The 9602-nt window shown below is 39.8% G+C and overlaps 1 protein-coding gene across 1 annotated transcript in view; it reads right to left on the bottom strand.

Annotated features, from left to right (window-relative positions):
• Nucleotides 1-2256: 2256 nt before the first annotated feature.
• STAT4 (signal transducer and activator of transcription 4) overlaps nt 2257-9602 on the bottom strand; it is a 48370-nt gene continuing 41024 nt past the window's right edge. Inside the window, exons 21-24 of the mRNA XM_063318055.1 lie at nt 9384-9575; nt 5882-5948; nt 5468-5576; nt 2257-2502 (exon numbers count right to left, since the gene is read on the bottom strand). Of these exons, the coding sequence (XP_063174125.1) occupies nt 2476-2502; nt 5468-5576; nt 5882-5948; nt 9384-9575 (395 nt within the window). The 3' untranslated portion in view covers nt 2257-2475. The remainder of the gene's footprint in view (nt 2503-5467; nt 5577-5881; nt 5949-9383; nt 9576-9602) is intronic.

Raw genomic sequence — 9602 nt, 5'->3', positions numbered from 1 at the left:
TCAAGGTCAGATCCTGCAGCCTTGGTACCATGGAAACAGGGTCACGAGGTCGCAGGGCCAGACTGATAAAAACCTGAGGATTGCCTCCGGTCTGGGAGCTTCTGCACAGACCTGCGCGCTGGGTGCTGTGGAGCCAGTTTGGTCTAGTGGTTAAGGTCATGTAAGTTTAAGAAACCAGGAGACCATGAATTCTAGTCCCACCTCAGGCATGAAAGCTGGTTGGGTGACCTTGGGCCAGTCCCTCTCTCTCAGCCCAACCCACCTCACAGGGTTGTTGTTGTGGGGAAAATAGGAGGAGGAAGGCGTATTAGGTATGTTCACTGCCTTGAGTTATTTATAAAAATAATAAAGGCTGGATAGATAGATAGATAGATAGATAGATAGATAGATAGATAGATAGATAGATAGATAGAGCTGCCCTGGGGTATCTCCGCTGTCTTTATTAAGGGGCTCCTGACAGCCTATGTGAGTTTGAGTATCAACTTGCTTAGTATGTAATGATTTTTCTTTCTTTCTGCTATGCTTTTTATGCTTCTGTTTAATCTACCTAAACTCTGTTTCTGTTTAAATTTGTTTGCTTAGGTTTATAATAGAGTTTAAAATCTCTTTATTCACTGGTGTGCTTATTGTCTTGGGATCTAAAAGAACCAATTGTCTGGGCACCTGATCACTGCTTGGACACTTGGCAGAAGAGGTGCTTGCCTTTCCGAGTAACACCTGCCTGCCCAATTAAATCCAATGGGTGGGGTCATCACGTCTCCTCAATTAGAGATCAGTACTTCTAGGGCCATGTGAACACATCTACAAGTTGCCACTCCCTCCCCCCATCCTCTGGAACAGCATTCCTCCCATTGTGCAATTGGCTTCTTTCCCCTGGTTGTTAAATAACTGGTGAAAACTGGATTGTTCCATCAAGTCAGAGAGGCTGGTTTGTTATAACTGCCTCTTGGTCAGGAGAGTGGATCTCTTCTTATTATTGTTTTTAAGTTTTTAACCATGATTCCTGGTTCCATAGGAGCATTATGTGATTCCAATTTTTTACAGTGACTGTATGGTTTTAATCCCAATTATGTATTGGGGAATTGTAAGAATTGGTGGATTGGAGAGACCTATAAACAGTTTAAGTAAGTAAGCAAATAAATAACTCAATAAATAAAATTACAAAATGTTTATATAAAATCAGAGTCTTATGCAATATAATCGGAAAAATACAGAATAATTATGTAGCGTGCTATACATATTTAAAATACTGAGAAGCATTTCATTCCCTGATTTGGAGCATCACATTTGGGGGGAATTAGATAATCCAGGGGCTGTTCTGGATTTCAGCTGTCTGTCAATTATATTTTGTTATTACTGTAAACTGGCTTTAAATAAAAGTCCACAATATTTTTTTGTGTGTTTCACTTTCAGTCACACTGATGGCTGTATTTCTACAGTATATTGTCTTAAACATTCTCCCATGTGAACAATTTGGTGTAAAAGCACATTGAACTATCACAAAAATTAGGATATATTGATTGAAAAAGCATCATCTTTGTTGATGTGTGTGGATTGGAATAAGCATCTGACCTAAACTATTAGGGTGAATATTTGGTAAATATTTTAAAAACCAACGAACATTGAAATGCAGGACTTTTAAGAGTTTTGAGGGAAAGGAGCAGCAAAACTACAGGAGAAATCCCAGCATTATTTTCCATTATATCATATCTGTACAGAATAAATGATGTAAGTATTGCATTAAGGTTATTCCATCCTGCAGTTAACAAATCACAACAAACCTCAGACTTGTGCGTCATACTTCCTATCCTTTACACATGAAATAATGTTTTTATTTTCAGTTTTGAATAAATTAATATTTTTAATGTCTAAACTCTGGAAACCAAGGATAGCTTAACTGATTTGTTGAATAAGCCGCAAGTGGATAGGTCCATTGAACAAAATTGACCGCAAGTTATGGTTTATACAATTATATCAATATATACACAACATGATAAACCAGATTAAATTAACAACATTAGGGTTTGTGTGATGTGTGAACTCAGCCTAATTATATCAATGAAAGTTTGAAAAGTATATGAAGTCACAGTTTATTCTAGCCATGTCCAGGGCCGCAACTAGGGGGGGCAACCGGGGCACGTACCCCGGGCGCTGCGCTTGTGGGGTGCCAAAGTGAGCGCTGGGGAGGTGCCAAAATGAGTGCTGGGGGGGGCGCCAAAATGGGCGCGGAATCCATGTTTGCCCCGGGTGACACAGACCCTAGTTGCAGCCCTGACCATGTCAAACCATTATCTGAACCAAATCAAATATCTGTTTAAGCAACTGATTAAAAAAGTTACAGCCAAGATGAGAATTCTGTATATCTTCTGGAAAAATATATTTACAATACAAGGGAATTAAGAGCATTCTCTTAGAAACACATATTCATACGCACAAACTGTTTATCTGCATTTTAAAATCTTCAGTATCTGAATGTCAGTCAGCTGCATATGGAGAATTCAACTACAAGAGAACAAAATACAGGTTTGTTGGAATTAATAGATTTATTTTAAAATGCAACATGTACTACAGCTTCTTGAAAATAATTAAAATGCCAATATGATTCAACATATTCTTATAAATAATACAACAAAGGAAAATGGATATAATTATTGGTACTCCTTAGAAGTTAAAAGACATTATTGGATTTTAGTGATCTCTCAAGCAGGCTATTTACTTTAATTAGTATCACAGCTGTCTTCAATCTCCTATCAGTCACTCAACCTATTTGAATGGAAAAAATAGGCATTTGGTGTCATTGTGTGCAGTACAGTGAACATGGACAAGAGAAAGAAAAGCAGAGAGTTGTCTGGGGAGGAAGGGAAGAAGGTAATAGCCAAGCATGGCAGAGGGAAAGGGTACAAAACCATCTCCAAAGAACTTCATGTTCCTGTGACCATGGCTGCCAATATTATCAAGAAGTTTAAGGTCCATGGGACTGTAGCCAACCCCCCTGGATGTGGCTGCAAGAGGAAACTTGACCCTAGTTTGAACAGAAGGATAGTTTGAATGGTGGGAAAAAGAACCAAGGAAAACCTCAGAACAGATCCTGGCTGACCTTCAAGATCAAAGTACAACAATATTAAGTTTACCATCTGTCGCTGTCTGACTGAAAGTGGCCTCCATGGTAGAAGATCCAGGAAGAACCCACTCTTGAAAGACAGACACAAAAAAGGAGTTTGCTAAAATGCATGTTGACAAGCCACAGTCCTGGGAGAATGAAACAAAATTAGAGCTTTTTGGTAAGTCACAGCAGCTCTATGTTCACAGAAGAAAAAATGATGCTTTTAAAGAAAGGAACACCATCCCTACTGTGAAACATGGAGGAGGCTCTCTAATGTTACAGGGTTGCTTTGCTGCCTTTAGCACTGGGTGCCTTGAATCTGAGCAGGGCACAAGGAAACCAGAAGATGATCAAGGCATTCTGGAGTGGAACACAATGCCCAGTGTTAGAAAGCTCTGTCTCAGTCACAGGTCATGGGTCCTCAGGCAGGATAATGATCCAAACTAGACATCTAAGAAAACTGAAGAATGGTTGGGAAGCAAACGTTGGACTATTCTGAAGTGGCCTGCTAAGAGTTCTGTTCTGAATCCAACAGAACATCTATGGAAAGTGCTGAAACTCACAGTTGGGAGAAGGAACCTAAGACAAGCAGAGCAGTTTGTTCAAGAAGAGTGGGACAAATTGCCAGTTGATAAGTGTAGAAATCTTATTCAGAGCTACAGAAAATACTTGATGGAAGTTATTGTCTAAAAATCGTGTACTACAAAATACTAGATTAGGGATAAGAATAATTATGTCCATGCCATTTTCATTTGTTTTATTAGGAAGTCCTTGGTTACAACAGAATTGGGGCTGGAATTTCCATCGCTAAGCAATGCAGTCATAAAGTGCAACATCATGTGACCACATCACTTAGTGACAGCAATCCCACAGTCCTGGTTGCCATCACAAGCCAAGGACCACATGGAACATTAAGCAAGGACCTCACATGCCCATGATGTGGGAAGAGGCAGGAGTCCCAGACAAGCAGCCTGGTGGGCACTATGGTGGGCTGGTGGTTGCCACAGGCAGGTGCTATTGAGGGTGGGCAAGTGCCACAGGCAGGAGCTCCTAGGGAGAAAAAGTGGTGGAAATAGGAGTGATTTGCGACTTGCTGCTGACATCCCCACTGACTTTGCTTTTATGTAACTGCACATAACTGTGGGATGCTGCAACCATCATAATTGCGAGCTGGTTGCCAAGTGTCCAAATCACGATCATGTGACTGCAGGGATGCTGTGACAACCACAACTTCGTGGACCACTCATAAGTCCTTCTCATTCAGCCCCATTGTAACTTTAAACAGTTGCTGAACGAGTGATCGTCAGTTAGTCCTCTGGTTACGATGACAATTGGGACCAGAATTTCTTTCACTAAGTGATGCAGTCGTAAAGCACAATGTCACATGACCGCATTGCTTGCTTATGGCAATCCCGTCAGTCCCAGTTGCTGCTGTTGCCTAGGACTGTGTGGGTCATTAAGCGGGAAAAAGGCGGGAGTCCCAGGCAAGCAGGCCAGTGGGTGAGAGCTGCAGGTGAGAGCTATAGGTGGGCAGATGGTGCTGTGGGCAAGTGCTACAGAAGGCAGGGGGTGCCGTGGGCAGGCGCTATGGAGTGTGTGAAGTTGCCATGGGGGTGCCATGCAGGCAGGTGTTATGCGGTAGGCACTACAGAGCACAGGAAGGCAAAAAAGCAGTGGGAGCAACTGCTTTTAATGACAGGGAATGTCAGAAATTGCGATCGCGTGACCATGGCTCACTGCGACGTTGTAATCGAGAGCTAGGTACTGAATTCCCAGATTGCAATCACGTGACCATGGGGATGCTGCAATGGCCAGAACTCTGAGGACCGGTCATAAGTCCCCCTCGTTCAGCACCATTGTAACTTTGAATGGTCACTGAATGAGTGGTCATAACCCAAGGACTGACAGTCCTCTACTTATGAGCAGGTTATGTTCCAAGAGGCTGTGCATAAATCCAACCAAGTGTATGTATGTGGTGCGCTGTAACTAACCCTTTCCCACCTTCTCCTGCCTTCCAGGACCTTCTAGGTTAGAGTTGCAGACAGGTTTGTTCCTATCAGCAATTCAACTTCATGGACTGACTCTTTTAAGTCTGATGACAATTATGAATGTCAAACAATTCTGTGTATTCATGTTGCTATCGTTCCTCCAATAAAGATATTCCCAGCAGCAAAGGCTTAGCAATGCATCGAAGAGCTAACTAAAGAAATAGCAGCCTGTAGCAAATCAACATTCTTTTATCTGACAGTGATAACAATTAGTGCCGATAATTCAGGTAGCTTATTATTTCTCATGAATCAAACATTCATTTGTTCAGCATCTGCTTGTAAGTAAAATAAAATAAAAATAAAACCTGCAACGTACCGCAGTCTCCATTACAGTAGGGCTTAAGTGTTCTCTCAAAACAGCATAAACGCTTGGTGACATGGGAAGAAGATCCGATGGAGAAGGTGGATCTGTGGAATTATTCAGACTTAAAAAAACAGACAATTATGCTTAGTGAGTGAAACATGATATAATTTGTAACACCTTATTCAAGAAGAGGAACAGAAGTAGTCATAATAGTTCTCAGATGTCTGCAGTGCCTTTCCTAAAGTCTGTTCATACCATCATCCCCTTGCTCTCAAACACCCAAATTATTATTATTTTTTTAATGTTTCAAAATACAGAGTTTGGATTTATCAGTGAGTTTTAACATCTCAAAGAATAAGTTTACCAGGTTTCCTGCATTAAGTACTTCAGGAAATAAGAACTGAAACAAGTAGAATGATTACTCACATTTTGGAGACTGGAATAAAGACAGAAGGGACATAACCTTTGGTTCCTCCTTCTGTAGGTCTTGGCACTAAATATAAAATATTACACACATTAAACCTGGATCAAGACCAAGAAGTGTAGGAGGTTTTGGGTATGTGGGAGGATGTCACTTCACGTCACACATTTAGCTTAAATTGTTTTAGCTCAAATTTTTGTTTTTTTGTTTTTTTTACTGATTACTGCAAGTGAAGGAGGCTGGGGAGGGACCATAGTTTATAGGCAGAAGCTGTTTTGAATGCAGGGATCCTTAAATTTAATCCATAGTATTTCTAGTTGAAAAGTTTAGGTATCCGAAGTAGCATAAAAGACCTTGACCTAGGTCCCCAGAAAGTCATTACCAGTCAAAAGTTGGCAATTCTGGATTACAGGATGGATGGACTGTTCTGTAAAAGCTGCTTTCTATTCAGGCTGATTGATGAATAAGAAGTAGGAGCTAGAGGCTAGTCTTGGCCACATTGTTCCAGGAACAAGGCCCAAAATATCTGTAAGGGCTAAAGTACACAAGGCGATAGGAATATTGCAAGAATAAGGTATGACTAGCGGGAAAGCAGACATTGCTCCAGAAAGGAGCTTTCCAGAAATGAAGTTACGCTAAAGCTTGAGCTCTCAGATGCCCCTCCAGATTCAGCTGTAGAGAAGACTTTTAAGAATTCTTACTCATGAGGAGGGCCTAAACTTATCCCCAAGAGTTTTGTTTTTGATCTCTTACACAGAAACTATTTCATCTAGCACTCATACTTTACTCCTAAGGACAAGCTGATGGCTCTGCTTCCATCTCAGAATCAGAAGCTGGACACTCCACAACTCAAGAATTGAAGAATTAGGATGCCACTGAGTCAGCCTCAGGGTTTCTTGGAAGAAGCTATTTTTCTCAGTCTTTTAACTTGTGGAACTCCAGTTCTTCTTCCAAAAAGAATTTGGAGATTTAAAGGCAAAGGTTAAAAGCTATACTATGGGTGTCCCAGAAGTATTATAATTACTATTTACACACAGCCTATCAGATTGTTCTGACTGGATTGTTTTTTTCTTCTGACTATCGGATCCTTCCCAAGATAAGGTGTTGTTGTAAAGTATGACCTGTTTCATTGCTGTAATTTATGAGATTCTGTCCATTCCTACTGTGTCTGAGTGCTTTTTCAGATCTTTTGGCATGGTGCCAGGTGCACCCACCACTACTACTACTTTCTTTTTCTACATTTGCTCAATCCTATTTGTCCATTCTTTCTCATTTTTCCTCAGAGACCCTTCTAATTTCAGCTACTGCAATGTCAATTATCTTTATTTGTTTCCTTGTAACCACAGTCATGTCTAGTGAATTATGGACTAAATGTTTATGAGACTGGAAGTTCCACAGAATTTTAACCTCTTTGTTCTCAACCAATTTTTCAGTGTTCTTTATTTCTGGTAAGTTATAATTCTTACTAAGATTCCAATGAACCAAAGTGGCTACTTTATTATGTTTTTTCAAATATTTGGAGCACACAATCTTCTTACATCCATATACCAGGTGTTCAACAGTCTCTTTCTACTCTTTGCATAACCAGCATTTACTATAATGCTGAGTTTTCTCATTCAGCTTTCATTATATTTCATCATCATCATCATCACCACCATCTCCTGTACATACATAGTTAAGTTTTTTAAATAAAATAAAAATTTTCTGGTTTATTGCCAAATTTTGACTGCCCTAATACTTCTGGGACACCCTGCATATTAACTACGTATTAAACATAATAATATATAGAGATAGCTATTCTTTTCACTGTTTCAGAATTCAAATCTTCAGCAATAATTATTATACTGCAGAAATAATTAATTCCTTCTTTTCCACGTTTTGTTAAAAGACTTTTCATACCTGTTCACGTGGATCACAGGTTTCCCCAGATTTTCCCATTAACAAGTAATAATGGTTATAGCAAAGCTAAAAATTAATTTTGGCTACATAGTATGCAGTTAAGCAAGGTTGGGATTGTTTCAATCTTTTCCCCACTGTATTTCTCTATTCAAAAGTGTCCAACCCCAAGCTGCTTTCCTCCTTACGGTGGGAAAGATAAAATGTCACCTTTTCTCCTGCTGCCCTTACATTCAAAATTACCTTTTGAATCAACTTTTCATTTTCAAAAGCCTGAGGATAGTCAGTTTAGCAAATGCATATATATAATTTGTCCTTTTTAAAAATTTTGCTACGACTATACACTAATAACATAGTTATAGGATTTTTGGAGTTTAAGGCTTCAATCCTATATCGAGAGTAAACCCATGACTAAATAGGTCTTATCTTACAAATATAAGTTTAGAAGTATATGCAAATACTTTATATCTTCAACTGCTTTTATTATTTAACCTAATTCCGGTACAGTAATACGCTTACAGATAGTCCTCACTTAATGACCATTTGTATAGTGACGGTTCAGACTTATGATGGTGCTGAGAAAAACCAACTTACAACTGGTGCTCACACTTATGACTGTTGCAGCATCGTCACAGTCACGTGATCACGATTTGGGCGCTTTGGTTCATGATCATGATTTGGTTTGCATTTATGACCGTCACAGCATCCCATGGTCATGTGTTTGCCATTTTTGACCTTCCTGGCCTGCTTCTAGCAAGCAAAATCAATGGGGAAGTGCAAGATTTGTTTAACAACCATGGGTTCGCTTAACGACCACAGTGATTCGCTTAATGACCACTGCAAAAAGGTCATAAAATCAGGTTGGATTTGCTTAATGACCTCTTCACTTAGCAACTGAAATCCCAGTCTCAATTTTAGTCGTTAAAGGAGGACTACCTTGTACAGCCCTCAGAAGCCTATCTATCCACTAGATCATCCAGAGTGGATCTTTTTTGGAACCTGGTACCATCAGAAAAGGGGTTATTTAGAATATGGGAACAGGGACTCCTCTGTAATATCAACCAGACAGAACCTCTTCCCAAGAGATTTATAGCACCCTGTTGATATTTCTTCTACTCGGTTCAAACATCACACTAACTCATGATTTATTTTTGAAGAAACCATACTGGCCTGACTCACAAATAACATTAAGCCATACATCATGCATTTACCAACTACAATGCTTGGGTTTACATTTTACGCTACACCAAAATCAATCAAGCTGTGTGTACGAGTAATGCGTTTCTGAGGGGTGCATCTCACTGGAGTCTCTGTCCGCTAAAAACTCTTTTGTAGACTTCTACTCTTTGCTGAATTGCCTCTCCTAAGAGAAAATGTTCTATAGGGTTTTAGATGGTATGTTCGTATCTATAACTATTTTGATTGCAAACTGTCCCTGGTGCTGCTAGGAAAAAATGAAAATGGCAGGATGTATTGTAAAACTATCACTTATTTTAAAATTAAAAACATATAAAAGCATTCACCTTTGGCCCTCACATCTTCAGTGTTTTTATTTCAGAATGGGGCAGGAGAAACCTTAGAAAAGGGAAGACATTCAGAATAATTTCTGACCTTCATTAGGCTGAGAGCTGTAGTGCTTTCCAAAGGCTTTGTCTTTGGGGATGTTGGGATAAAGGTACTGCAGTGGGTTCTCAGGAATGTCATCCGTCGTAATGACTTTGTAATCTCTTAAAATGTCCGCCAGCGGCAGGGCAGTTAAGCGGCCTTTGTTGTAAGGTTCAACAGAGTGAAACTTCACTTCCCCTGTGAAGGTTAATAAAAGGGCAGATT

This window comes from Candoia aspera, chromosome 1 (assembly GCF_035149785.1).
Source record: "Candoia aspera isolate rCanAsp1 chromosome 1, rCanAsp1.hap2, whole genome shotgun sequence".
NCBI lineage: Eukaryota > Metazoa > Chordata > Lepidosauria > Squamata > Boidae > Candoia > Candoia aspera.
This window is presented reverse-complemented; position numbering and strand designations above follow the sequence as displayed.